The sequence below is a fragment of the Oryctolagus cuniculus genome, chromosome 1 (assembly GCF_964237555.1).
Source record: "Oryctolagus cuniculus chromosome 1, mOryCun1.1, whole genome shotgun sequence".
In the NCBI taxonomy this organism is placed as follows: Eukaryota; Metazoa; Chordata; class Mammalia; order Lagomorpha; family Leporidae; genus Oryctolagus; species Oryctolagus cuniculus.
The window spans coordinates 63,102,904-63,126,606 of NC_091432.1; the positions used below are offsets into that span (position 1 = coordinate 63,102,904).

General features: G+C 43.5%; 2 protein-coding genes across 35 annotated transcripts in view; one reads left to right on the forward strand and one right to left on the reverse strand.

Annotated features, from left to right (window-relative positions):
* The window catches only part of PGAP2 (post-GPI attachment to proteins 2), a 28,240-nt gene extending 28,029 nt beyond the window's left edge, over positions 1 to 211 (reverse strand). For 2 of the 7 annotated variants that reach the window (XM_051822984.2, XM_070074604.1), the window contains exon 1: positions 74 to 211. The gene's annotated coding sequence lies outside the window, so the exon portion shown is untranslated. The remainder of the gene's footprint in view (positions 1 to 73) is intronic. The other 5 variants (XM_051823005.2, XM_070074609.1, XM_070074627.1 and 2 more) reach the window with 4 other exon arrangements.
* NUP98 (nucleoporin 98 and 96 precursor) overlaps positions 163 to 23,703 on the forward strand; it is a 132,045-nt gene continuing 108,504 nt past the window's right edge. For 15 of the 28 annotated variants that reach the window (XM_008264814.4, XM_008264831.4, XM_008264859.4 and 12 more), the window contains exons 1-5: positions 179 to 319; positions 19,265 to 19,368; positions 20,302 to 20,403; positions 20,496 to 20,672; positions 22,266 to 22,405. In XM_008264814.4, coding sequence (XP_008263036.1) covers positions 19,293 to 19,368; positions 20,302 to 20,403; positions 20,496 to 20,672; positions 22,266 to 22,405 — 495 coding nt within the window. In that variant the 5' untranslated portion in view covers positions 179 to 319; positions 19,265 to 19,292. Of the gene's footprint in view, positions 320 to 468; positions 687 to 8,935; positions 9,062 to 15,261; positions 15,291 to 19,264; positions 19,369 to 20,301; positions 20,404 to 20,495; positions 20,673 to 22,265; positions 22,406 to 23,703 lie in introns of those variants that run through there. The other 13 variants (XM_070074502.1, XM_070074504.1, XM_070074505.1 and 10 more) reach the window with 10 other exon arrangements.

Genomic DNA, 23,703 nt, shown 5'->3' on the forward strand with positions numbered 1-23,703 from the left:
TCCCCCCCCTCCCGAAGACCGCCCTCACGTTCGGTTTCAAAAGACTCAGCGCCCAATGACTAACAGGGCGAACCTAGAGTGGCGGCTGGATCTGCCAATGCGCAGGCGGCGAGGGCGGAGCGCCCGGACTGAGCCTCTGACGGCGGGCGGCGTGTGACGCAGTCGGGCCCTCTGCGCGCTGCGCCTGAAGCGGCGGTCGGGAGCGGCGGCGGCGGCGGTGGCGACGGTTTCTTGGCAGCCTCGCGCTGCTCTGTGAGCGGCGGGCGGCGGACGGGCCTGGGCCCTCACTCCGGACACTTCCCCTCCCCCCCGCAGCGCGGTAAGTCGGGGCCGGCGGCGGCGGCGGCGGCGGCGGCGGCGAGGGACCGGGCAGGCTCCTCCTCCCCTCTGGGCGGGCGGGTGCGCGGGGCGTCCCAGGCCCGCGGCGCCGAAGTCTCGCGCCCGGGCGCGCACCTTCTGACCGGCGGCAGGGGGCGGGGCCCGTTTCGCTGCGGGCCGGAGGACCGGCTCTTCGTGTCCTCGGAGGGAATCGACTTCGGAGGGGTGTAGGCCCGGGGGTCTCCAGTTGCAGCCCACGCTTGGGGAGCTTCCATCTATCTGTTCGTACTCATTCATTCGCTTGACGGTGATTAGGAGCCCTCGGGGGCCGGCCTTTGCTGGGGCAGAGCGGAGAGAGCCAGGATAAGGTGTCTGACTCACTTCCTCGACTGTCGTGCGGGGTGGGCTTTATTTGCCTTGGTTTCCCCGTAGGAGAAATGGGCAGCCCGAGAGTTAGGGTGGGTGAGTCTGAAGTTTCTAGGCTTCTAAAGACAATATACAAGAATTAGGGTCGGTGCTGTGTAGTGAAAGGGTCGTGTCTTTTTCCCACGTGTTGCGTATCCAGCCAGATTTAAAAAAATTGGATTTCTGGCTAACTGTAATCTTAAGGACCTTAGAGATTATTCAGATCAACCCCCATAGCCTGCATCACATCCAGGTTTTATAGATGGGGAAACTGAAGCCCAGAGGCGGAGACAGCATTAGCGAATGCCAGATCTCTCGACTCAGTTTCGAAATGTGTCTGTTACCCCACCCTCCCTGGATGCGTGTCCCACTCTCCCATTATTAAGGATTCTCTTGGGGGAGGGGAGCAGAGGCATTCAGTAGTTAGAAGTAGACTTACCTTCAATAGCCTGACGGCTTTAGTTGCTACCAGCTCTGTCCATGGCCAGGTAGAAGCTTCATTAGTATCTCTTAACCTAGACCGCCATTACTAAAAAGTGGGTTTGAAAATGGCAATGATGTATGTACTGGAAAGGAATCTATACCACTGGGGCACTGGGGATCGTTGTCCAGTTTCCTATTAGAAATCTGAATTTTTGTCACTGTGTGGCTGAGGATTCAGCATACGGTTACTACAACAGTACTGTTGTAGGAACCATCACAAGACTTAAAAAGCTACACAATCACTTTGTAGTTGTACCTTGGAACTCATGGTTTGGCTCAGGTGCAGAATTCAAAGTGAGGTTTTGTGGTAGGGTAAGGCAAGGAAATTAAACTCTTTTTTTGGAGAATGGAATGAATTGGAAGAACAAAAGAAACAAGCAGTGAGCATTCTCTGTTAAGAGTCTTAGAAATTGCGAAGGAAACACTAGTTAACTGGGTGGCAGACAGTATATTTGCTTGGTGAAGGAAATTAAGCTATTTTAAAAGCCAAATCAGAGGTAGAACAGGATGAATGCACTAGGAAATGCTTCGACAGAATTATTTTGACTCACTTAAGATTTGATGAAATTGAATTAGTTGCCACGGTGGTCTGTTGACATCTGTTAGAGTGGCACCTTGCTGTTGTTTAGATGACAAAGCAAAAACTGAAAACTAGTAGTGCTTAAGAGAGGAAGGGAACTGTAGTCTAAATATTAAAATGTGAACAGTATATGTTTTCTGTGACATTTCTCAGTTAAAGCATCACCCTCTTCTGGGAAGCCTTTCCTGGCATTCTCTCTTCTAAGCTTCCCTAACACTTATTTGATGCTTCTATTTATAGCACATACCATTTTGTATTTTAGCTGTTTGTGTTTCTAGTAGACCATGGTAAAATGTTTTTTTATTTTGTACTCAGGTTGTTTTGCACATAGTGGGCCCTCATTTGCATTCAAGAATAAACAAATATGGAAGAGCTAAAACTACAGATAGTCAGCAAAGAGGCTGGGTATTTGTGGGCTTCTAAAATTTGGGGACCAGATAAGGGGTCCCAATCCGTTTATGTGTTATGTGGTACTTTGGTATTTGACTTTGTTTATGTCCACAGTTCCTGGATAACTAAACGCAAATAAGATTTTTAAGGAACCAAATTCAGAGCTTGGGAACAATTGGTCATATTATTGTAATATTTATATGGAGGCGGTTAATATAGGAAGTAGAAGTAGGACTGATGTTTAATTTCCAGTAAAGAGACAACTGTAATTGTGCAATTTGTTGAAAGGTTAGAGAAATAAGAGATTTAGATTGAACATTCAGAGGCAAGGTATGAAAACATCTACTGAGCAGGGTTTCTTTGGCACTGTTGACACTTTGGGCCAGATATTTATTGTGGTGAACTCTCTTTAGTCTTGTAGGATTTTTAGCATTTTAGCATTCCTGTCCCATCATTAGATACCCCTAACACCTCTTCTCAAGTTACAATTGAGAATGTCTCAAGAAATTGTCAGTTGTCCTTGTTTGAGACTACTGCTCTAGTGAAAACATTCTTAGTATTAGTAAAATCATACATACCTCTATCTTATCTTTATAGTCAGTTAATAAATTGCATTTTGTTGGAATAATTATCTATGAAAAACCCTTCAGTTGTCAAGTTCTGTAATTGGGAAGCTGAAGAGCTAAGAGTCCTAGAGTCACTTTCTGTAGTTCCTCATTTCAGTTCTGTGGTAGCGTCCCTTTCTCTTAAATGGGAGAAATCAGGGTCTTGTTTGAAAGAGGGTAGGCTATTATGCAAATCAATATGTATCTGTATTTCTGTACAAGGGACACAAGAGCTTGTAATTTGTATTGGTGTAATTACATGTCAGCTATTGTAATTCTGCTCTCTTTCCATTTCATTCATATACTTGATGCCATCATATGGCATGAATGCAGGTCTTGTCTCTTTGCAGTGATGTAGTAAACACTGAGAATTATTTGCTATATTGAAGTTTGTACTTAATTTAGAGAAATGGGAAACGTGCAATGTTTTAGTAGAGAAGTAAAAATTATTTCTTAAAATGTAGCTCTAAATAGCTAAATCTGTGACACTAAGAGTTTAAGCTGATGCATGGGGCAGTAGGGTAGACCAGAAGATGTGAACCTGGAGGCAGGCAGAGGAATTAGGAGGTGGTTATAGCAATGGGATAGTGGCTCTCTGATCTCTGGACTCCTTTAAACTTTCAAAAATTGTTAAAGACTCAAACAAATTTCGCTTACATGAGTTATATCTATTGATACTGTATTAGAAATTAAAACAAATTTATAAAAACCTCAAGTAAATGGCAGTATTATGAAAAGTAATTTTAAAATTTAGTGAAAAAGTGGGATTACCAGAAGATCACTGTGTGTATCAGGCTTCTGTTTGACAGTTGATATTTTGTTTTTGGTGAAGTATGTGAAGAAAATTTAGCCTCATACAGATAATTTAGTTGGGAAAAGGCATATTTTAATAACCTTTTTAGATAATTGCTGACATATTTCTTTGAGACTACACTGAAAACTTTTTTCTTTTAAAGATTTTATTTGTTTATTAGAAAGTCAGAGTTACACAGAGAGAGAAGGAGAGGCAGAGAGAGAAAGAGAGAGGTTTTCTAACTGCTGGTTCACTCCCCAGTTGGCCACTGTGGCCGGAGCTGCGCCAATCTGAAGTCAGGAGCCAGGAGCTTCCTCCATGTATTCCCACACAGGTGCAAGGTCACAAGGACTTGGGCGATCTTCTATTGCTTTGCTAGGCCATAGCAGAGAGCTGGATAGGAAGTGGAGCAACTGGAGCCCATATGGGATGCTGGCACTGCAGGCAGCCCCTTTACCCACTATGCCACTGCACCAGCCCCCTACTGAAACCTTTTTAAAGATTCTTTGCCATATGAAGTCTGAAGCCATGTCATTGTCATTGAACTTCTGTACTGTTACATTAAAATTCACTGTTAGATCTTGTACTTTAAATAGATCTTCACTCTTGCATTTTATTTATTAAGATGTATTTATTTGAAAGAGCTACAGAGAGAGAGGAAGAGACACACAGAGATTTTCTGTACACTGGTTCACACCCAGATTGCTGCAGCAACCAGGCCTGGGCCAGGTGAAGCCAGGAGCCAGAAGCTTCATCAGGGTCTTCTATGTGAGTCACAGGGACCCCAACACTTGGGCCATCCTCCACTGCTTTTCCCAGGCCATTAGCAGGGAGCTGAATCAGAAGCCACTCGCAGGGAATGGCTTTACCCGCTACTCCACAACTCTGGCCCTATTTTTTTTTTTTAATGTGTACTTTATAACATCATGCATTGAGTGTCTGGAAATCTGGTTAACTGAGTTATACAGCTCTTCCACATGTCGACAAATATGATTATACAGTTCTTAATATTTTCATCTATCTCATTTGATAAGTCTTTTTAAGAATTGGGAACCTGTTGGGGCTGGTGCCGTGGTGCAGTAGGTTAATCCTCTGCCTGTGGCACTGGCATCCTATATGAGCGCTGGTTCTAGTCACAGCTGCTCCTCTTCTGATCCAGCTCTCTGCTATGGCCTGGGAAAGCAGTAGAAGATGGCCCAAGTGCTTGGGTCACTGCACCCACATGGGAGACCTGGAAGAAGCGCCTGGCTCCTGGCTTCAGATTGGCATAGCTCTGGCCATTGCAACCATTTGGGGACTGAACCAACGGAGGAAGACCTTTCTCTCTGTCTCTCCCTCTCACTATCTGTAACTACCTCTCAAATAAATAAATAAATAAATAAATCTTTAAAAAAAAAAAGAATTGGGAGCTGATAAGCTCCGAGTAGTGAGTATGTTTTCAACATTCTAATCGGCTTAAAATCTTTTTTTTTTTTTTTTAAGATTTATTTATTTGAGAGGTAGAGTTACAGAGAGAGAGAGAGAGAGAGGTCTTCCATCCGATGGTTCACTCCCCAGATGGCCGCAATGGCCGGAGCTGTGCCGATCCAAAGCCAGGAGCCAGGAGTTTTCTTCCAGGTCTCCCACGTGGGTGCAGGGGCCCAAGGACTTGGGCCATTTTCTGCTTTCCCGGGCCACAGCAGAGAGCTGGACAGGAAATGGAGCAGCCGGGTCTGGAACTGGCATCAACTGGCATCCATATGGGATGCCGGTGCTTCAGGCAAGGGCGCCAGGGCATTAATCCACTGCGCCACAGTGCTGGCCCCCTGCATAAAATCTTAGTAGCTATCGTTTGTCATTTATATTTTAAATAAAATTGTTGGGGTTCACAAAGAAAGCAGTTAATTCAGCTTTCAAAAGTAATCACACAAGTGATTTTCCTTGAATCAGCTCTGAGTTTCAATCCACTGAAGTGCTTTAGGAATTCTTCCCAAAGAGTAATCAGAATATTTAAAAGATGTGTACTGGGGCTGGCACTGTGGCACAGTAGGTTAACCTTCCGCGTGCAGTGCCAGAATCCCTTATGGATGCAGATTTGAATCCTGGTTTCTCCACTTCCAGTCCAGCTCCCTGCTAATGAGCCTGGGAAAGCAGCAGAGAATGGCCCAGGAGCTTGAGCCCCCTGCATCCATGTGGGAGACTTGAGAAGAAGCTCCTGGCTCCTGGCTTCGGCCTGGACCAGCCCTGGCCATTGCTGCCATTTGGGGAGGTAACCAGCAGTTGGAAGATCTCTCTGTTTTTCCTTCTCTCTGACTTTCAAATAAATAAAATCCTTTAAAAATACTCAAAACTCATTACTTTTTTTTAAAGATTTATTTATTTAAGAGGCAGAGTTACAGGTAGAGAGATGGAGAGACAGAGACAGAGGTCTTCTATTTGTTGGTTCATTCCCCAAATGACTGCAGTGGCTGAGCTCAGCCAAACCAAAGCCAGGAGCCAGGAGCTTTTTCAGGTCACCTGCATGGGTGCAGGGGCCCAAGCACTTGGGCCATCTTCCACTGGTTTCCCAGGCCACCAACGGGGATTTGGATCAAAAGTGAAGCAGCCGGGACTTGAACCAGCACCCATATGGGGTGGGATGCCGGCACTGCAGGCAGAGGCTTAACCTACTACACCACAGTGTAGACCCCTAAGTTTTTTTTTAAAGATGTGTACTGAAAATTAATATAATTAATAAGTTCTTCATCAAGAACATTGTTAAGTGAAAGTGGAATTATTTTGTACTACAAGTGGATGGCAAGTGGATGAAGAATTCATTGGTTGTTAGTATGGTACACTTTGGGGCTATTGCTTTGTTTCATGTTAAGGCTCCAGCATTTTTTTAATTCCTTAAGATTATTTTGGAGCTGGTGCTGCCAGCATCTTATATGGGCACCAATTTGAGTCTCAGCTGCTCCACTTCTTTTCTAGCTCCTTGCTAATGTGCTTGGGAAAGCAGCAGAAGATGGCCCAAGTGCTTGCGCCCCTGCACCCACATGGGAGACCTGGAAGAAGCTTCTGGCTCCTGGCTTTGGATTGTCTCAGCTCCTATCATTGTGGCCATTTGGGGAGTGAATCAGCATTTGGAAGATGTCTCCCTCTGCCTCTGTCTACCTCTGCCTTTCTAAATAAATCTTAAACTAAATAAATCTTAAAAAAAAAAAAAAAACAAAACAAAGATTTATTTATTTGAAAGGCAGAATTAGAGAGACAGACAGACAGACAGAGAGATCTTTGATCCACTGGTTCAATCCCCAAATGGTCATTCCAGTCAGGGCTGGGCCAGTCTGAATTGATTGGAATTGACACGGTGGTGCAATGGGTTAAGCTGGTGTGTGCAATGCCAGCATCCCATATGGTCACCATTTCGAGTCCTAGCTGCTCTACTTCAATCCAGCGAAAGCAGTGGAGATGGCCCAAGTACTTGTGTTCCTAGCAGCATCTGGGAGACCCAGTGGAATTTTTTTTTTTTTTTTAAGATTTGTTTATTTATTTGAAAGTCAGAGTTAGCAGAGAGAGAGAGAGAGAGCGAGCGAGCGAGCCTTCTATCTGATGGTTCACTCCCCAATTAGCCGCAAAGCTGTCTATCCAAAGCCAGGAGCCAGGAGCTTCTTCCGGGTCTCCCATTCGGGTGCAGCGGCCCAAGGACTTGGGCCATCTTCTACTGCTTTCCCAGGTGGAAGTGGAGCAGCTAGGTCTCGAACTGGTGCCCATAAGGGATGCCGGTGCTTCAGGCCAGGGAGTTAACCCGCTGTGCTACAGCGCTGCCCTCCACGGAATTCTTAAATACTGACTTCAGCCTGGCCCAGTCTTGGCCTTTATGGCCATGTTTAGAGTGGCTCCAGATAGAAGATCTCTACCTGTCTCTGTCTGTCTGTCTGTCTCTCTCTTTCTCTCTCTCTAGTTTGGCCTTTCAAATAAATAAATATTTAAACGAAGAAAAAGGTAATTCATTATAGGAGTAGAGATTTGAGATGGGAGAGGAAGAGAATGAATTATCAAAATGCCTTAAGTGTATGAGGAGTCTTCAAAAGTTTTGTGGAAAATGTGTATTATGAAAAAATGCATGAATCAAAATTTTTTGTTTCAAAATAAGCAACTTTTTAATTCCATTTTCCACAAAGCTTTTAAGGTACCTTCCTATTGTGTGTGTGTGTGTGTGTGTGGGGACAGGGATTTGGTTTTGTTTGCAGTGGTACTTTATGGTTCAAAGTTGTTAGTGGATGACACTTACATAATGGGAAATAAAATAGTCATTGTGTATGGAGGTGTGGCTAGGCATTGATCATCCTATACAGCAAGGGAAAATTATTTGACCTTGCTAATTAAAAATATACTGTAAGATATCTGTTGAAAAACTAAACAAAAAACCTGCTTTTGAGGCGCTTTAGTTCCAGTAGCTTTCTTCTCCAGTAGTCTTTGCTGTAGTCTGTATAAATGCTGTTGGTTAGCTCTAGAAATTGAGCTCTCACAGACTGAATATTATGACTTAATACAATTAAGCAGTAACAAGTGGCAGAGGTTTTCTTTTTTTAAACTTTTTGTCTTGAATTAAGTTTTAATTTACAGAGAGTTGTAAAGACAGTGGCAGATAAAGACAGATTTTCTCAGATCTAATGTACTCTTCACTGTAAAATTATGAGTGTTATGTTAAAGGGATAAAAAAAATGCTGCTTAATACTATGAGGAATGAGCTGTATTAAAGATGAGATTATTTAAAATTAATTTACACTCCAAAATCAAGATGCTTTTTACCAGAGCAGCAAATGGTTCCCATACTCAAAGGGCAGGTGTAACAACAAATAGATTGCATAACTAAAAACAGCTGGGAGATACTAGTTTATGTAACTCGGTTGGAAGGGGGTGGAAGGGAAAGGTTTTTATACTGTAAGAGTGTGAAAGATCTAATCCGGGACAATTTGGTGAAGCAAGTGACACCTGAGCAACAATTTTTAGAAAGGAAATGGGACATTATTTTTTGAGAGAGGAATGAATGCTATAACCAAGGGAATAGCTTAATTATCCATTGTAGGCTGGATACCATAAGTCAGAATAGTAGGGTAATAGGATAGTTTTGCTGAGGTGTAGTATTAGTTGATTGACACCAAGGTGATCTCTGAGAATTCTACCCAGCCCTCTTTTCTGATCCCTTCTGACTTCATTCTCAGCAAAAATTGACAGTCATTTTTCCATTAACTGTGGATGATAATCCTTGCCTTTCCTGGTACTTCATGAAGATTAGATGAATGTATGAAAAAGTGCTTTATAAAGTGGAAAGTACTATATTAGTCCATTCATCTAACAAATATTTACTATTTTTGCCCTTTGCTGACTGACACAAAGGAACTCAGTGAAGTTGGAAAGGAAAAAATGCTTCCCATTTGTGTACTTCCTGGAGTTAGAAAGCAGCAAGCTGAAAATGCCTTAGGAAATTTGCTTTGTCATTGATACTGAACTTCAAGTTTCTTGGTAATTATGGTTTTTGTTTGTTTTAAGGGAAAGGGTTTATTGGGGGAACCCAACAGACCAGAGGGAAGATGCGAAGAAGAAAAGAGGGAGAATGAGTGTGTAAGAGAGAGATCAAGAGACAGAGAGAAAAAGAGAAAGAAAGAGATTGAGAGAACGAGGGAGAGAAAAGAGAGTGTTTGTTTTTAAGATTTATTTAGTTACTTGAAGGGCAAAGTTAGAGAAAGAGATCTTACATCTGCTGGTCACTCCCCAAGTGGCTGCAGCAGCCAGAGCTGAGCCAATCCAAAGCCAGGAATCAGGAGCTTCCTCCAGATCTCCCACATAGGTGAAGGGGTTCAAGCACTTGGGCCATATTCTTCTGCTTTCCCAGGTGTATTAAGAGGAAGCTGGATCAGAAGGGGAGCAGCCGGGTCTTGAACTGGCGCCCATATAGGATGCCAGTGTCATAGGTGGCAGCTTTACCCACTATGCCACAGCCCTGGCCCCAGTTTTTATGTTTCTTTTTTTTTTTTTTTTTTTTTTTTTTAAGATTTATTTAATTATTTGAAAGGCAGAGTACAGAGAGATCTTCCATCTGCTGGTTCACTCCCCAAATGGCTGCAATGGCAGGAGCTAGGCCAATTGGAAGCGAGGATCCAGGAGCTTTTTTCTGGTCTCTAACGTGGTGCAGGGGCCCAAGGACTTGGACCATCCTCTGCTGCTTTCCCAGGATTATTGGCAGGGAGCTGGATAGGAAGTGGAGCAGCCAGCGCCCATATGGGATGCTGGCACTGCAAACAGTGGTTTTACTTGCTACACAACGCCAGCCCCGGGTTTTATGTTTCTTGTCCACTACTTTTCTAGGTAGAAAACTAAATTTTGTCATTGTATCTGGAGTTCACAGAGCTCAGGAAAGGTAGTTATATAAACCAGGACATCAATTTATTGACTTTATTTGAGACACTAGTGGAATATATTGCTGTCCATTGACTACTGATATGTATTATTATCTTTTTTTTTTTTTTTTAATTTGAAAGGCACAGTGACAGAGGCAGAGAGAAAGAAAAAGAGATCATCAATTTGTTGGTTCAAATCCTTAAATGGTCATGATGATTGGGGCTGGTCCAGGCCGAATCCAGGAGACAGGAACTCCATTTAGATCTCTATTGCTCTCCCAGGCACAATAGCCAGGAACTGGATTGGAAGTGGAGCAGCTGTAACTTGAACCAGTGCTCTGATCTGGGATCTGGCGTCTCAGGCAGCGGCTTACCCTGCTGCACCACACTAGCACCACCCCTCCCCAGGTATAATGTGTACCATTAAGGCTGCTACTTCCTTGAGGCTGAGGATCTGAGTTATTAGAAAGCTGAGCATACAGGGTAGAGTGAAATTAAGGGTAAAATTAAAAGTCTTTCTATATAGCACTATTGTTATTTCTTCTTTCTAAGTGTATCTTATATCAAACACCCCCTCCCCCCAATGCAATGAGTATAAGTCTGTCCATAAAGAAAAAAAGAATAAAGGTTAACTTTGTAAGAAAGTTGTTCTAGGCCATGGGAATGCATTATAAATTGTCCTTACTCCATAAAAGAGATACTTCTGGTGACTAGAATTGGCATGTTTGCTGGATCAGTACTGATGAATTTTGGTTTTGTAGCTCCCCTTTTATAGTGAATGCAGCAAAGTCATTTTCCTTTAGTTGGCAGTGTTCTATCTATATCTCTGGGTATCTAGACTCTAGAAACATGGCTTCTGGAGTCTAATAGCTTTGTGTCCTAGACAAGTTACTACTTGTGCCTCAGTTTCACCATTCATAAAATACGGATAAAAATACCTACCTCATTGGATCCTTGGGACGTTTAAATGATATAACTGATTAAAAAGCATTTAAAGTGCGGCCGGCACCGCGGCTCACTAGGCTAATCCTCCGCCTTGCGGCGCCAGCATACCGGGTTCTAGTCCCGGTCGGGGCGCCGGATTCTGTCCCGGTTGCCCCTCTTCCAGGCCAGCTCTCTGCTGTGGCCAGGGAGTGCAGTGGAGGATGGCCCAAGTACTTGGGCCCTACACCCCATGAGAGACCAGGAGAAGTACCCGGCTCCTGCCATCGGATCAGCGTGGTGCGCTGGCCGCAGCGCGCCAGCCGCGTCGGCCATTGGAGGGTGAACCAACGGCAAAGGAAGACCTTTCTCTCTGTCTCTCTCACTGTCCACTCTGCCTGTTAAAAAATAAAAAAAAAATAAAAAAATAAAAATAAAAAGCATTTAAAGTGGTACATGGGAAGAACTCAATCAAATACTATCTTATATTACTTCTTTTAGATTTTCAAGTTTAGGCTTGGCTAATATATTTAAAAAGCTAAAGACTTGAATGTTTAATATGTCTTTAAGCTTGAACAGCTTTATTTAGAAGGCAGAGCAAATCAAAGAAAGGGAGAGACTGAGCAAGATCTCTGTCCATTGGTTACTATCAAAATAGCTGCAACAGTTAGGGCTGGGCCACGCTGAAGCTAGGAGCTAGGAACTCCATCTGGGTCTGCCACACAGGAAATACTTCGACCACAGAAGCATTAGCAGGAAGCTGGAGCAGAAGTGGAGCAGCATCCATGATTCACTGGTACTCTGATACAGGATGCAGGCATTCCAAGCAGTGGCTTTACATGCTGTGGCACAATGCCTGCTTCTTTTGTAGGTTTAGGTGTTCCACACATTTTAATATCTAGGGTTGCATTTTTTTAAAAGATTATTTATTTATTTGACAGGTAGAGTTACAGACAGTGAGAGAGAGAGAGAGAGAGGTCTTCCTTCCATTGGCTCACCCCCCAAATTGCCGCTGTGGCCGTCGCTGCGCCAATCCAAAGCCAGGAGCCAGGTGCTTCCTCCTGGTCTCCCATTCGGGTACAGGACCCAAGCACTTGGGCCATCCTCCATTGCCCCCCTGGGCCACAGCAGAGAGCTGGACTGGAAGAAGAGCAACCGGGACTAGAACCCGGTGCCCATATGGGATGCCGGCGCCACAGGCAAAGGATTAACCAAGTGAGCCACGGCACCGGGCCCTTTTGTTTGTTTTTTAAATGGATTTTACAACACTCAATAAGATGATAAATTCTACCAGGAATCGTACAGTTTCCTTTTGTTGTGAGAACTTTTTTAAAGATTTATTTATTTATTTGAAAGGCAGGGTAACAGAGAGAGAGAGGAGAGACAGTGAGAGAGATCTTCTATCCAGTGGTTCACTTCCCAAATAGTCATGGCAGTCAGGGCTGGGCCAGGCTGAAGCCAGGAGCCAGGAGCTTCTTTCGGGTCTCCCATGTGGGTACAGGGGCCAAAGGACTTGGGCCATCTTCTCCTGCTTTCCTAGGTGCATTAGCAGGGAGCTGGATTGGACGTGGATCAGCCAGGACTTGAACCAGCACCCATATGGATGCTGCTACTACAGGCAGTTGCTTAACCTGCTGCGCCACAGCACTGTCCTGAGAATTAATCTAACATTTCATTTCTAAATTAGAACTTATTTCTAACGTAATTTAATTATTCTATATTTAGAGAAAACATCTTGGGGCCAGCGCCATGGCTCACTTGGTTAATCTTCTGCCTGCAGCGCTGGCATCCCATATGGGCACTGGGTTCTAGTCCGGGTTGCCCCTCTTCCAGTCCAGCTCTTTGTTGTGGCCCAGGAGGTCAGTGGAGGGTGGCCCAAGTGCTTGGGCCCCTGCACCAGCATGGGAGACCAGGAGGAAGCGCCTGGCTCCCGGCTTCAGATTGGCGCAGCCCCGGCCATGGCGGCCATTTCTGGGGTGAACTAATGGAAGGAAGACCTTTCTCTCTGTCTCTCCCTCTCACGGTCTGTAACTCTACCTCTCAAATAAATAAAAAAAGAAAAAGAAAAAAAAATCTTAGTGGTGATTGTCATAAATTTAGAAAGTGAGTACATCCATTCTGGGATAGTAAACAAATGATGTTCTCCAATCCTGGATACATTCGTTATATATGAGGTGAGGGGGGAAGGTTTAGGAAGTTTAGAGGTTGAATTCCTTGGGAAGCAGACTAAAGATAGCACTGTATACATTTTATTAGGCACTTGGGATTTCCAGCAGTGGGAAAGTAGGGAGGGAAGCAGGAATGAGCTGAGGGAGAAACTGAGTTGTAATGTTGTCTTTTTTTTTTTTTTTTTAAGATTTATTTATTTATTTGAAAGGCAGAATTACAGAGAGGCAGAGTGTGAGAGAGAGAGAGAGAGAGTCTTCCATCCGCTGATTGACTCCCCAGATGGCTGCATTTGCTGGAGCTGCCCCTATCCAGAGCCAGGAGCTTCTTCCCATGTAGGTGCGGTGGCCCAAGGACTTGGGCAGTCTTCTATTGCTTTCCCAGGCCATAACAGAGAGCTGGATCAGAAGTAGAGCACCCGGGACTTGAACCGGTGCTCATATGGGATGCTGGCGCTGCAGGTGGCAGCTTTACCTGCTACACCACAGCGCTGGCCCCAAGTGATGTTGTCTTAATGAAGGTGTTAGCCAATCCCATGGAGATTATGAGGTTGAAATTAGCTCTTTAGCCGGTGCCATGGCTCACTTGGCTAATCCTCTGCCTGCAGCGCCAGTACCCTGGGTTCTAGTCCTGGTTGGGGCGCCAGATTCTGTCCCCGTTGCTCCTCTTCCAGTCCAGCTCTCTGCTGTGGCCCAGGAAGGCAGTGGAGGATGGCCCAAGTGCTTGGGCCCTGTACCCGCATGGGAGACCAGGAGGAAGCACCTGGCTCTGGGCTTCGGATTGGCACAGCGCGCCAGCCATAGCGGCCATTTAGGGTGTGAACCAACAGAAGGAAGACCTTTCTCTTTGTCTCTCTCTCTCACTATCTAACTCTGCCTGTACAAAAAACAAAACAAAACAAAAAAACCTAAAAACAAAACAACAACAAAAAACTATATAAAAAAAAGAAATTGGCTCTTTAGAGTTATCCTGAATTGGGTCAAAGAAGTCTGACCTTTGTCTAGGAATTTGGACTATCCTAGGAAGGAGGTGTAGCCTAACCTTGTTAGTTGAGGCAGTTCTAAAGAGGACTGGCAACAGAGGGTCTGTCCTCTGGTAGCATTTTTCAGCAGCTGGTATAACAGCATATAACAGCCCTAGTCTTTTTTATTTTGTTTTGTTTTAAAGATTTATTTATTTTACTTGAAAGTCACGGTTACAGAGAGAGAAGGAGAGACAGAGAGAGAGAGACACTGAGAGACAGAGAGACAGAGACAGAGAGATCTGGTTCACTTCCCAAATGGCTGCAACAGCTGGGGTTGGGCCAGGCCAAAGCCAGGAGCTTCTTCCGGGTCTCCCACATGGGTGCAGAGGCCCAAAACTTGGGCCATCTTCTTAGTGCTTTCCAGACTTTGGCAGAGAGCTGGATCAGAAGTTGAGCAGCCAGCTATCAAACTGGCACCCACATGAGATGCTGGCACTGCAGGCGGCGGCTTCACCTGTTAGCTGACAGTGCCAGCCCCCCCCCCCCCCTTTTAAGAGTTATTTATTTATTTGAAAGGCAGAGTTATGCAGAGGCAGAGAGAGAGAGAGAGGTCTTCCATCTGCTGATTCACGCCCCAGATGGCCTCAACGGCCTGAACTGGGCTGATCAAAAGCCAGGAGCTTCTGGATCTCCCACGCAGGTACAGGAGCCAAAGAATTTGGGACATCTTCTGCTTTCCTAGGCTGTAGCAGAGAGCTAAATTGGAAGTGGAGTAGCCAGGATTTGAACCCTGGCACTCATGGGATGCCGACACTGCAGGCAGTGGCTTTATCTGCTATGCCACAGCGTCAGCCCTGAGCCTCAGTCTTAAGGACGATCTATGTAATTATCGTTTGACTCAGTCTAGTATAGAGAGTGAGGGTCAAGATAAGTACAAAGAAATTAAAATGTGCTATGGAAATTCAGAGGAATGACTGATTGCCAGAGATAGTTAGATGGCTTATAGAAGAAATAACAGAAATTTGAGTTAGGTTTTGAAGAATGAATTAAGCGGAGGTTTGGCAAAGGCAAGATTAGAGACAGGGAGCATTTTCATTGAATCAAAGAAAAGTTAACCCAAAATGATAGATGACACTAAGCCAAACTCATCCTTGCCAGAAATAAGACCATAGGCTGAGTTTGAGTGAGCAGCTTTTTTCTTCAAACTGAGTTGGATTTGCTCTCTGTATTATCCCTTGTTCTTGTTACTATGCGTGTTCTTATTATCTTTCTAGGATTGAGGGTTTCCATGGGAAGTTAGAAGGTAAGTTAGTTAAACTGGGACTTTATCACTTACCACTTTGACCTTGGAAAACTTGCTAAATACTTACTTGCTTCTTTTTTGTCATCTGTAAAATACAAGTGGTAATGTATGATAATAACCTTTTAATGTTTGTTGAGAGCATACGTAAAATTGTTTGTAATGGTGAGATGTTTGCCAGGATATTTATTACCACTTAAAATCACCTTGTGATATATGTGTATAATGCTAGATTTCTGTGTAGGATATGATTACTGAAAGTCAAAATTTGATTGTCAGGCCAGCGCCGCGGCTCACTAGGCTAATCCTCCGCCTAGCGGCGCCGGCACACCGGGTTCTAGTCCCGGTTGGGGCACCGGATTCTGTCCCGGTTGCCCCTCTTCCAGGCCAGCTCTCTGCTGTGGCCAGGGAGTGTAGTGGAGGATGGCCCAGGTGCTTGGGCCCTGCACCCCATGGGAGACCAGGAAAAGCACCTGGCTCCTGGCTGCTGCCATCGGATCAGCGCGGTGCGCTGGCCGCGGCGGCCATTGGAGGGTGAACCAACGGCAAAGGAAGACCTTTCTCTCTGTCTCTCTCTCTCACTGTCCACTCTGCCTGTCAAAAAAAAAAAAAAAAAAAAATTGATTGATAGGAGCTTTGGAGCCTACTGCCTGTAGAATTTAGTGCTGCTGAAACCCAAATTAACACTAAAGGTTTTATATAAAGATGAGTTTCACAGAAAAAAAAATTACTCAGCTTTCAGTTAAATCTTTTATTTTTTGAAATTTATTTTCATTTTTGTGAAATGAAGAAAGAAAGAGAGGCAAAGAGCTCTTTTCACTGAATCATTAGTCAGATGCTCACAGCAGCCAGGACTGGGCCAGCGAAAGTCAGGAGGCTAGAACTCAGTGTGGGTCTCCTACATGCGTGGCAGGGACCCAAGTACTCACCGTCACCTGCTGCCTCCCAGGGAGCACATTAGCAGGAAACTGAAATCAGAAATAGAGCTGGGACTTGAACTCAAAACACTTGTAAGGGGTGCAGGCATCCCAAGCATCATCTTAACTGTTGTACCAAACTCTGCCACTTAACGCAGCCTTTGAATTCTGACCTGTCTGCTGTACAGAAAATGTCAGATGTTCATAAACAGATTGCTATTCCTAGAGATGATTAAGAAGCTTTTAATGGGGCCAGCGCTGTGGCATAATAGACTGAGCCTCTGCCTGTGGTGCCTGCGTCCCATTTGGGCACTAGTTTGTGTCAGGGCTGCTCTTCTTCCTATCCAGCTCTGTGCTTACGGCCTAGGAAGGCATGGAAGAAGCTCCAGTTCGTGTCCCTGCTGCTGCTCTTCTGATCTAGCAATCTGCTTACAGCTTGGAGAAAGCAGTAGAAGATGTCCCAAGTGCTTGGGCTCCTGCACCCACGTGGAAGACCCAGAAGAAGCTCCTGGCTATGTATTGGCTCAGCTCCTGCTGTTGCAGCCATTTGGGGAATGAACCAGCATATGGAAGACCTTTCTCTGTCTCTTGCTCTCTCTTTAACTCTACCTCTGAAATAAATAAATAAAACCTTAAAAAGAATAATATGTATATAAAATATGTTGAAATGTTCCCTACAGTATTCTAGTATCCTATCAGCACTTCCAGGTGTCACAACACTTGACATTTTATGCAACATTGAAAAAGATGAGGCTGTCTCTCTCTTTTTTTTATTTATTTATTTGATAGGTAGAGTTATAGACAGTGAGAGAGAAACAGAGAGAAAGGTCTTCCTTCCGTTGGTTCACCCCCCAAATGGCCGCTACAGCTGGAACTGTGCCGATCTGAAGCCAGGAGCCAGGTGCTTCCTCCTGGTCTCCTGTGCGGGTGCAAGACTCCAAGCACTTGGGCCATCCTCCACTGACTTCCCGGGCCACAGCAGAGAGCTGGACTGGAAGAGGAGCAGCCAGGACTAGAACCGGCACCCATATGGGATGCCGGCGCTGCAGGCAGAGGATTAACCAAGTGAGTCATGGCGCTGGCCCCGAGGCTATCTCTTAATCTGTGATGCTTTTTAAAAACTGACATTCTTGCCCCTAAAATTTCCTAGAAAAAAAATCACTTAGTTCTTTATCCCAGTATCCAGGAATTAACTAACTCCTTCGATTTAAACGAAACTTCTTAAAACCATAGTTCTAGAAGGCCTCATTAGAATTAACTGGCAGAGGCCAGTGCTGTGGCGTAGTAGGCTAAGCCTCTGCTTGTGGTACCACCATCCTATATGGGCACTGGTTTATGTCCCAGCTGCTCCTCTTCTGATCCAGCTCTCTGCTTAATGGCCTGGGAAAGCAACAGTGAAAGATGGCTCAGGTGCTTGGGCCTCTGTACCCACATGGGGGACCTAGAAGTAGTTCTTGGCTCCTGGCTTCAGATCAGCTCAGCTCCAGCCATTGCAGCCATCTAGGGAGTTAACCAGCATATAGAAGATCTTTCTCTCTGTGTCTCCGTCTCTGTAACTCTACCTCTGAAGTAAATAAATAAAATCTTTAGGGAAAAAAGAAAAAAGAATTAACTGGCAAGCTTTTCAAAATATAAACGCCCCTCTCCCCTGTCCTGCCAGACTTCTCATTCTGCAAACACTGAAATAAAATGTCTAGAGTTGGGATGTAGATGTTTGTATTTTGAAAAGGCTCTAGTTTAAGGCATGTCCTTAAAACTAGAGGCTACACTTCATGTAGTGATCTTTTTTTTTCTTTTAGATTTATTTAATAATTTGCAAGAGTTAGAGAAGAGACAGAGATTGCTCTTCCACCTGCCAGTTGACTCCCTAGATGACCGCAACAGCCAGGGCTGAGCCAGGCCAAGGCCCGGAGCCAGGAGTTTCATCAAGATCTCCCACATGGTTAGCCCAGAAGCCAGAATACTTGGGCTATCCTCTGACACTTTTTCTGAGCCAGTAGTAGAGAGCTAGATCAGAAATGGAGGAGCTAGGACATGAACAGAGGCTTTACCTGCCACAACATTGGGCTCTCATCATTTATTTTTCAGTAATGAGATAAGATTCTGGCACTTTAGGCAGCAGCTTTTCCTGTGACACCACAACACCAGCCTTGTGAATAGTCTCAAAGAGAATGACAGGGCACAGGAATCTCTAGGATTTAGAGACGGGAGGAAGATCATGCGTAATTTGAAAAACACTTAACTATATTTTATAGCACAAAAATTAGGAGCAAAATCTTTTTATAATACAAACTGTGGAAAACAGCCTGAGAAAAATTTTAGTTTTGCAGGTGATTGGATAGCAGATAGGATTGTGACTTTTGATGGCTACATTGTAAAGCCTTCTAGGTGGTCATATCAAAATCTAGCCTAGAAGACTTGTGTTGTTTATTTAAAGGAGGCTTGGATTTAAAACAAAAGGTCAGAAAACAGTGTTTGACATAGATGATTGTTACTGAGATTCAGGTTTTTTTTTTTTTTTTTAAGATTATTTAATTTATTTGAAAGAGTTACACAGAGAGAGAAGGAGAGGTAGAGAGAGAGGTCTTCATCCACTGATTCACTCCCCAATTGACCTCAACAGCCGGAGTTGCGCCAATCCAAAGCCAGGAGCCAGGAGCTTCTTCTGGGTTTCCCACATGGATGCAGGGGCCCAAGGACTTGGGCCATATTCTAATGCTTTCTCATGCCAAAGCAGAGAGCTGGATCAGAAGTAGAGCAGCCGGGTTTTGAACCGGCACCCGTATGGGATGCCGGCACTGCAGGTGGCTTTATCCTCTATGCCACAGTGCCAGCCCCAAGATTCAGAGTTTTTAAGCTTACATTATGGTACTGTTCGGCTTAGGAGCAATGTAGATTAAAGAATGTTTAGTAAGATTTATTTTATCATACAGAGTTTTAGGCTGTTTAATGATAGTATGTCATATTGTTTGAGTAGGTTGAAGTTTATAGAATGATAGATTTTCTGAAAATTCCATTGTAGTATGTGTCTTTAGAAAGAATGATTTTTTTCCTTTCCAGCATCCTGAAGTGAAGACTCATTTTGAAGATGTTTAATAAATCATTTGGAACACCCTTTGGGGGTGGCACAGGTGGATTTGGCACAACTTCAACATTTGGGCAAAGTAAGTTTTAAAAAATAACAAAAGGGAAAAGCATCTTAATTAACCTGTTCTATTAAGAACAAATCCACTCTGATAGCTTTAGATAGGAATTTTATTTATACTTTGTATAACAAAAGTTTCTTTGAAAAAATGAAAAGGATAAGATGTTGTTGAAACTTTATAACAAAATATAAATTAGCTCTGAGTTTTCATGACTTTCTGATAAGCCATAGAGAAGATCCTTAAAATATTTGTGTTGTTTGATTCTTTTAGCTGAAAGTTAAAATTTTTTAGTAATTTTTAGATCAAAAAATAAGTTTCGATGTTGAAATCTACAGTGCAGTTACTAAATAACTGCACTGAGATTTGTGTGAAAAAGATGTGACATTGAGAAAGAGAAGCATTAAAATAACAAAGTCTTTATTCTCCGTCATCCCTCAGGTCCATCTCCTCTCCCACTCAGTATTATACAGGACAGTAGCTGCCGGTCACAGCTGTTACTCACTTGTAAACTTTTTGCTAAAAATTTTATCTCCCAGCTATAGCAATTAGGAATTTCCCATGCTTGTTTTTATCCTCCTCTTTTTTGGGGAGAGGGAAACATGTGAGAGAATAATGTGAATTTCAGAAACTTTCTAACTGATGAAGATTTTTTTATAAAGCAAAACCTACCAGACCTCTATCATACATAATAAAAATAATAATGGAATAAAAGTTTTAAAAAAATAATAATGGAGGAAATGTTTCAAGTGTCTCCTGACCTCTTTAAGAACTTTTTGTCTAGGTCCTTGTTTTATTTCATTTTTTTGGAGGGGAGGGGAATTTTTAGAGTTAGATTAGTGGTCTTAATTCAAATGCAGAATATTAAGAAATGATAAAGCCATTTTTTATTCAGTAACCTGATCAGATTTTATTCTAAATTCTGATTTACTTTGGATTTTTTTTTTCTTGCAGATACTGGCTTTGGTACTACTAGTGGAGGAGCATTTGGAACATCTGCATTTGGTTCTAGCAACAATACTGGAGGCCTATTTGGAAACTCACAGACCAAACCAGGTAGGGGCATTATTTGCAATATTGCTGGGATAGAACTTCACTTAGTGGCTATAACTTGTCAATTTAATTTTCACCATCCATTTCTTCCCCAGGAGGATTATTTGGTACCAATTCATTTAGCCAGCCAGCTACCTCCACAAGCACCGGCTTTGGGTTTGGTACATCAACAGGAACGTCAAATAGCTTGTTTGGAACTGCAAGCACAGGGACCAGTCTTTTCTCATCCCAAAACAATGCCTTTGCACAAAACAAACCAACTGGCTTTGGCAGTAAGTAGTGTATCACTGGACTTGTGCCTCTAACAATTTTGCTTGCATATTGAATCTGTTCCATCTTCTCCTTTTCTCTGTGTTCACTTATCTCCTCCCACCAAATGGCAAAAATATGAACTGAGAAAATATGCAACTGTATTGAAAAGTTTAAATAGGCTGGAGAGCAGAATTTGTACATCTGTCTTAGGGTAGAAATTTGAGAAGCATTATTATTTAAGGAATATGCAGAGATAGGGGTGCTGCCATAGAATGGATGGAGACAAGAAGGAAAGCTAGATGAGATGCTGTCATTTGTGTCAAAACAGAAGAATTTTGAGAAGGAATGTGTTGTGATCGACAGTGTTGTGCTACAGAGGCACCTTCTTCTCGATGCTGTCTCACATTTGGTGTAGAGGCCAGAACAGGAAGAGACAGATATTGGACATGACGCGGTTACTTCTTCATTCTTTGTCCCTGGAGATGTTTCTGTGTGTGTGTGTGTGTGTGTGTGTGTGTGTGTGTTTTAATTTTATTTTGAAAGGTAGAGTTATAGACAGTGAGAGAGACAGAAAGGTCTTCCTTCCATTGATTCACTCCCCAAATGGCTGCTACGGCCGGCACTGCGCCAGTCCAGAGCCAGGTGCTTGTTCCTGGTCTCCCATGTGGGTGCAGGGGCCCAAGCACCTGAGCCATCCTCCACTGCCCTCCCAGGCCACAGCAGAGAGCTAGACTGAAAGAGGAACAACCAGGACTAGAACCCAGTGCCTATATGGGATGCCGATGCTGCAGGTGGAGGAGTAACCAAGTGAACCACGGAGCCGGCCCCAGATGTTTTAATTGATGGCTTTTTTAGGTCAAAATGAGGTCTGGGGACCATGCACACAGTACTTTGAGTAAGCCACTACTAGTTGATGAGATGGTGGGTGATGCTTTCCTATTCCCTCAGCTCTCATACAAGAGTAGGCAGGATGAACAGTTAGCCATCTATCAATATTTTCCACAGTTAAATTTGTTTCTGGGGGTGCTGAAATACTTAACCATGACTATACAAAATGTAATCTAAAGTCTAATTCAAAAGAGATGTGCCTGGGGCTGGTGTTATGGTGTAGCAGGTTACACCTCCTGTGACATCTCTGACACCATTTGTGTAACTTCCGTATGAGTAGCATTTTCATGTTGAGAAATACGTTCCCTACATAACAAATATATTCACTGATGTGTAGTAGTGTTTTAAAACTTAGCCTTTTGGAAAGGTGAGTAATGAGAAGATCTGTTATTTATTAACTTTTAGAAAAGGATTGACAATGCCTACTAATTTTTCTAAGTTGGGGGGGGTCAAATTTTACATTAACCTATATTTGATTTCCCTGATATGAGACCACTTATATGCTTTAGATTTTTTATGTATTAATATGTGCAAATAAAACGTATGGTGACCCCTGTCATGAAGTCTGTTAAAGATAATTTCATTCAGTGTTTAGTCTTGAGAAAAGTAGAAATGAGAGAAATTGAGAATACTGCTGCTCTAGCACTATCACCCAATATCAAGGTATCTTATAGATTCTTAAATTGCTACTGTTTTAATTCTGATTTGTTTTTTCTAATTTACAGATTTTGGAACAAGTACTAGCAGTGGGGGACTGTTCGGAACTACAAATACCACCTCTAACCCCTTTGGTAGCACATCTGGCTCACTCTTTGGCCCAAGTAGTTTTACAGCTGCTCCTACTGGAACTACTATTAAATTTAATGTATGTATTTTCTTCCAAATTTTGTGGAAATATATTTCTTTCCCACTTGTGGGTTTCTTTCCAGGTTGAATTGTTTCTCTTCCCATTATGTACATCTTTTTTTTTTTTTTTTTTTTTTTTTTTTTTTTATTTGACAGGCAGAGTTAGACAGTGAAAGAGAGAGACAGAGAGAAAGGTCTTTCTTCCATTGGTTCACTCCCAAATGGCCGCTATGGCTGGTGCGCCGTGCTATTCTGAAGCCTGGAGCCAAGTGCTTCCTCCTGGTCTCCCATGCGGGTGCAGTAGCCCAAACACTTGGGCCATCCTCTACTGCCTTCCTGGGCCACAGCAGAGAGCTGGACTGGAAGAGGAGCAACCATGACTAGAACCCGGCACCCATATGGGATGCCAGCACCACAGGCAGAAGATTAACTAAGTGAGCCACGGCGCCGGCTCTAGTTTTTTCTTTCTGAAAGATATTTTAAAAGCAAAATCTGGGGCTGGCACTGTGGCACAGTGGGTTAAAGCCCTGGCCTGAAGCACTGGAATCCCATATGGATGCCGGTTCTAGTCCCGGCTGCTCCTCTTCCGATCCAGCTCTCTGCTATGGCCTGGGATAGCAGTAGAAGATGGCCCAATTGCTTGGGCCCCTGTACCCATGTGGGAGACCTGGAAGAAGCTCCTGGCTTCAGATCGGCTCAGCTCCGGCCGTTGTGTCTTTCACTCTGTCTTTCAAATAAATAAAATAAATCTTAAAAAAAAAAAGGCAGCGAAATCTATAATTACTTGTATAATAGAATGGAAAAGTTGTAAAACATAAATCAAAATTCTACTGTGTATAAGAATTAGGCTTTCGCCAATTAAATTTGCATACACAAGTTTGATTATATTAGCTTGTTTAAGGTAGAATTTGAATTTACTTTGGCCTCTAAATCATCCTATTATTTATAGAAATAAACAAAATAGTCAAACTAAAATTATTGCAAGGGGCCAGTGTTGTGATATAGGAGGGTTTTTTTTTTTTTTTTTTTTTTTGGGATTTATTTATTTATTTGACAGGTCAAATTACAGACAGTGAGAGAAACAGAGAAAGGTCTTCCTTCTGTTGGTTCACTCCCCAAATGGCCGCAACAGCTGGAGCTGTGCAGATCCGGAGCCAGGAGCTTCTTCCAGGTCTCCCACATGGGTGCAAGGGCCCAATTAGCCATCTTCTTCTGCTTTCCCAGGCCACAGCAGAGAGCTGGACTGGAAGAGGAGCAGCCAGGACTAGAACCAGCACCCATATGGGATGCCAGCGCTATAGGTGGAGGATTAACCTA